Consider the following 4,451-nt stretch of genomic DNA (forward strand, 5'->3'; position numbering starts at 1 on the left):
AAAATTCAACATATTATTTCAGCTAACTTTTATTTACTTAAAAAAAAAAAAACAAAACAAAAGTAAAAACAAAATAAGCTAGTTTGGAACGGAAATAAAATCACCATAAAAGCCCAATCAAAGATAAGAGAAATACGGATCTTTAAGCTAGATCTTTAAGACAACTTTTCATTTTTGTAGTTCTTTTAGCTTCAAAAACCACTCTATCGAAAAAAAGTGAAATCTGTGCAAATCATGAACGGTTCTTGCAGTTCTCATAAGTCTTTTTTTATATAAAAAAAAAAAAAAAAAAAAAAAATTTAAAGCCTTAAATCTAACTTTTATCTACTTAAAAAAAAAAAAAAAAAAAAAGTAAAAACAAAATAAGCTAGTTTGAAACGGAAATAAAATCACCATAAAAGCCCAATCAAAGATAAGAGAAATACGGATTTTTAAGCTAGATCTTTAAGACAACTTTTCATTTTTGCAGTTCTTTTAGCTTCAAAAACCACTTTATTAAAAAAAAGTGGAATCTGTGCGAATCATGAATGGTTCTTACAGTTCTCATAAGTCTTTTTTTAAATAAAAAAAAATTTAAAGCCTTAAACGGCATTCGTACTGAAATATTTACTATATTTTGGTCAAAAAAAATATCCGCTGGTAAAAAAATTTGAATAAAAGTAAAAAAATAAAAATAAAAAAATAAAATAAAATAGAGCTACGTTACTACCCACTATTTTATATCTTCTCAGATTTGTTTCTTGTTTCAACTAGATACCAGCTTTTCCTTCTTCTCGTTCTTCTTGTTCTTTCAGCTTCGACCTTCTAGAGCCGTTTCTGACTTCTTCTTCTCTCTTTCTTTAATTTCTGCTTTTGTTTGTATTGCTTTTTTTTTTATCTCATCCTTTAATTTCAGTCACTTTTGTTTGTAGTGCTTTTTTGGGGTTGTGAACTAGTGACGTGGGCATTGAAAAGTGGAAATTGGAAAGACAAGTCTGAGACTTTGTTTCTTAGAAAGCATCTTGAGCCCCACATGATACGATGATACATCATATCATCCTCTTTTGTCCTCTTGTGCCGGTACAAATTGATGCTCTTAATTTTTTTTTTTTTAATAAAAAATGGTTGTTATTATTATTACTATTATTATTATTATTATTATTGGATAGATATTCCATATTTAAGTTTGAGATGAATATATTAGATATAAGGTGTGTATGAATATAGTTTATTTTGTTAAAAATTAAAAACTGAAAATATTGTATTAAAATAATTTTTAAATGTTTAAATAGTATCGTAAGATCTATTTTTAATAAAAAATTTAATTAAAAAGAGTTTATGAATCTCATAAATAGTACACAGAACTCACTAAAAAAGCAAAATCATTCTTCAAAAAAAACGCTAACACCGTACATTGCCAAACGAATACATAGTTAAAGTATGAATTTACCGTTTTAATTGGACTATTTTAATTAATTCTTCTATTCTGTATTAATTTAATATATTTATTTATATTTTAAATAATTATTAAATTAATTATAATGTTATTGCTGGTCCACTCAGTATAACCTCAAAAAACCTTTGAACGATCCGGATGTGAAACCGTGCTCTCCTCCCGTTTTAATGTCTTCAGTTCTCTCATGTTTTTACACCAACGTAGGACACGTGACAAGCAACAAATCCTAAGGTTAGAAATAGGCCACATAATTTTCACTCTCTTTCAACCCTTTTCAGTTTTCAATAAAAAATTTCTGGGTTTGCTTCAATCACCTGTTACGAAAAATGATCATTCAAAATCATCTTTTGATGGTTTCCACTCTCACAAAATGATCAGCCACTCCAGACCCATATCAAGGAAGCTCAAGAACTCTTTCAAGGGTTTCAAAGTTTGATGGGACAACTTTTGATGGACAACAGAACAAATGAATTTTAATTTAATATATTTATTTATATTTTAAATAATTATTAAATTAATTATAATGTTATTACTGATCCACTCAGTATAACCTCAAAAAACCTTTGAACGATCCGGATGTGAAACCGTGCTCTCCTCCCGTTTTAATGTCTTCAGTTCTCTCATGTTTTTACACCAATGTAGGACACGTGACAAGCAACAAATCCTAAGGTTAGAAATAAGCCACATAATTTTCACTCTCTTTCAACCCTTTTCAGTTTTCAATAAAAATTTTCTGGGTTTGCTTCAATCACCTGTTACGAAAAATGATCATTCAAAATCATCTTTTGATGGTTTCCACTCTCACAAAATGATCAGCCACTCCAGACCCATATCAAGGAAGCTCAAGAACTCTTTCAAGGGTTTCAAAGTTTGATGGGACAACTTTTGATGGACAACAGAACAAATGAATTGGGTATTTGATTTGGGTTTTATTAATTGTGATTTGAATGTGAAGAGAAAGGCCAATTAATTGGATAAATGAATAAAAAAAAATTAAGGAATAAAAGATTAGAGAAGAACATCATGGCTGCTTTCAAAGCTTTGAAGAAGGAGAGGAAGCTTTCAAAGCTTCCATGGCTGATTCTTTCACAGCTTTCAAAGCATATTCAGAAGTCTCATGCCAAACCCACAACCCATCGGAACTCCCAACGCCAGAAGTCCATATCAAACCCGATGTCTCGCCTCCCCAAGCTCCGCCAGAGCGAGACTCGATGCTCATAGCGGCATAGCCATGAAACCCACCACGTCAATCCAAACAGCCATGGCTTCTTGTTCTGCTATACCAATAATCTTAGCCGTGAAACACACAGTTTTAGTCCAAACCCATTTCAATCAAGTTCCGTTCTGCCAATCTGGACGCATCTGATGCTCAGGTCGGTGAGGCCCGTTAAGATGTGGATGTTGGAGAAAGATGCAAAGAAGAAAGAAAGACAAAAAATTGAGAGAAAAAAGTGGTGTTTGCCGTGTGACTTTTCTACCCTTAGGTTTTGTTGCTTGCCACGTGTCTTTTCATGAGAAAACTGGAGTACCACACAGTGAAATGAAGATGTTAGGGTCCACGGCCAGTCTTGCATAATGAAAATGTGCAAGAAACCCATTCAGAGTCTTCTTTCTTTCTCTTTCTTTTTCTTTTTCATGTGTTTTTTTTTTTTTTTTTGTAAGAGAAGTTATTCTATGATTCCGTTGCATCTTTCTTCTCCCACACACATATTTTCTGACAAAGTCGCTGGACTGAGATCCACCAAATTGGGCCACAACACATGAAAAACGCAAATCAATGAAAATGTTGGTGACCCTTGTCGGTGAAAATTTTGAACGTATGCAGCAAAATTAATATTTTAACCTAATGATGTAGGTTATACCATACTATTTAGAATTTTAAATAATAATTAAAAATTCGAGTGTTATGAATTGATGTTTTAACCTAATAATTTCGGTGATACCAAAAATTTTAAATAGTAACGTAAGTGATGACTAGTAATATACAAAGAATGTGCTTGGTTTCTTGCGACTAGTCTCATATTAATTTGGCTAAGGGGTTTGCCGTTAGTAATTATTCTATCATGGCATCAATCAGCGTTCTTTTTTCTTTGTTTCCAGATGAGTTTTTTGTACTAGTGTTTGTGTAGCATAACCCAAAGATGCACATAAAAGTCCCAAACAGGTTCCAATGAAATTTATACATAACAAAAGCAAAGTGCATGTCAATGTTCATAAGCAAAGACAGGCACGGACACTAAAACGAGTACATTAACGTGAACATATCCCACAAGTGGCTTAGAAGTAGCAGCAAGTGGTACATGCATAAAGAGTTGTGGGAAGAGAGGATATTATCAATTACAGCTCTTATTATATATTACCCACGCATATATATATATATATATATACACTAAGACTAACATGAGCCTAACTAGCTAGGCTCACTCAGTTGGAAGTTGGAGGCTTGTGCTTTGGTGGTGGCTTGTAACCCTTGGGAGGTTTGCCATCCAATGAGGACTCCTGTGCTGGAGGCTTGTGTGGTGGTTTTATAGGGCCTACTGGTTTTTCTTTGTGTGGTGGTTTTTCCTCATTAAACCCATCCAATGAGGTTGGTGGCTTGTGTTTTGGTGGTGGCTTGTATCCCTTGGGAGGTTTGCCATCCAAATTTGATTCCAGGGCGGTCTCCTCCGTTGAAGGAGGCTTGTGTGGTGGCTTGTGTGGTGGTTTATGGTGGTCAGCAAGAGAGTGAGTGGTGAGAAGCACCACTGCGAAAAGCAACAATAGCAAGTGTTTCGTAGACATTTTGCGCTCTTGCAAAGACTTAATTGGAATTATGGTTATGCAAACTTGAGAAATATGTTGGCCTTTTATAATGGGCTTGGGCCTATGATTGCACGCCACATGGTTTGTATTCGAGAAATTACGGATTTTTCTTATGATTACACGTTGTTGTGATAGTGTCCACTTGGAACCCACTAGCGTTTTTTTATTATTTTTTTAAAGGTAAGGAACCCACTGAGTTGAAAAGTTTGACAAT

The 4,451-nt window shown here is 33.7% G+C and overlaps 1 protein-coding gene across 1 annotated transcript; it reads right to left on the reverse strand.

Moving 5' to 3' along the window:
• Positions 1 to 3,859: 3,859 nt before the first annotated feature.
• Positions 3,860 to 4,216, reverse strand: LOC111993694 (early nodulin-75). Its single transcript, XM_024025519.2, has one exon. The coding sequence runs from the start codon at positions 4,214 to 4,216 to the stop codon at positions 3,860 to 3,862; it is 357 nt and encodes a 118-aa protein (XP_023881287.2).
• Positions 4,217 to 4,451: the final 235 nt, after the last annotated feature.

Source organism: Quercus suber, unplaced genomic scaffold (assembly GCF_002906115.3).
Source record: "Quercus suber isolate HL8 unplaced genomic scaffold, Cork oak 2.0 scaffold_617, whole genome shotgun sequence".
NCBI lineage: Eukaryota > Viridiplantae > Streptophyta > Magnoliopsida > Fagales > Fagaceae > Quercus > Quercus suber.

Coding starts and splice junctions, on each gene's coding strand:
- LOC111993694 (XM_024025519.2), bottom strand. CDS start 4,216: ATGTCTACGAAACACTTGCTATTGTTGCTTTTCGCAGTGGTGCTTCTC.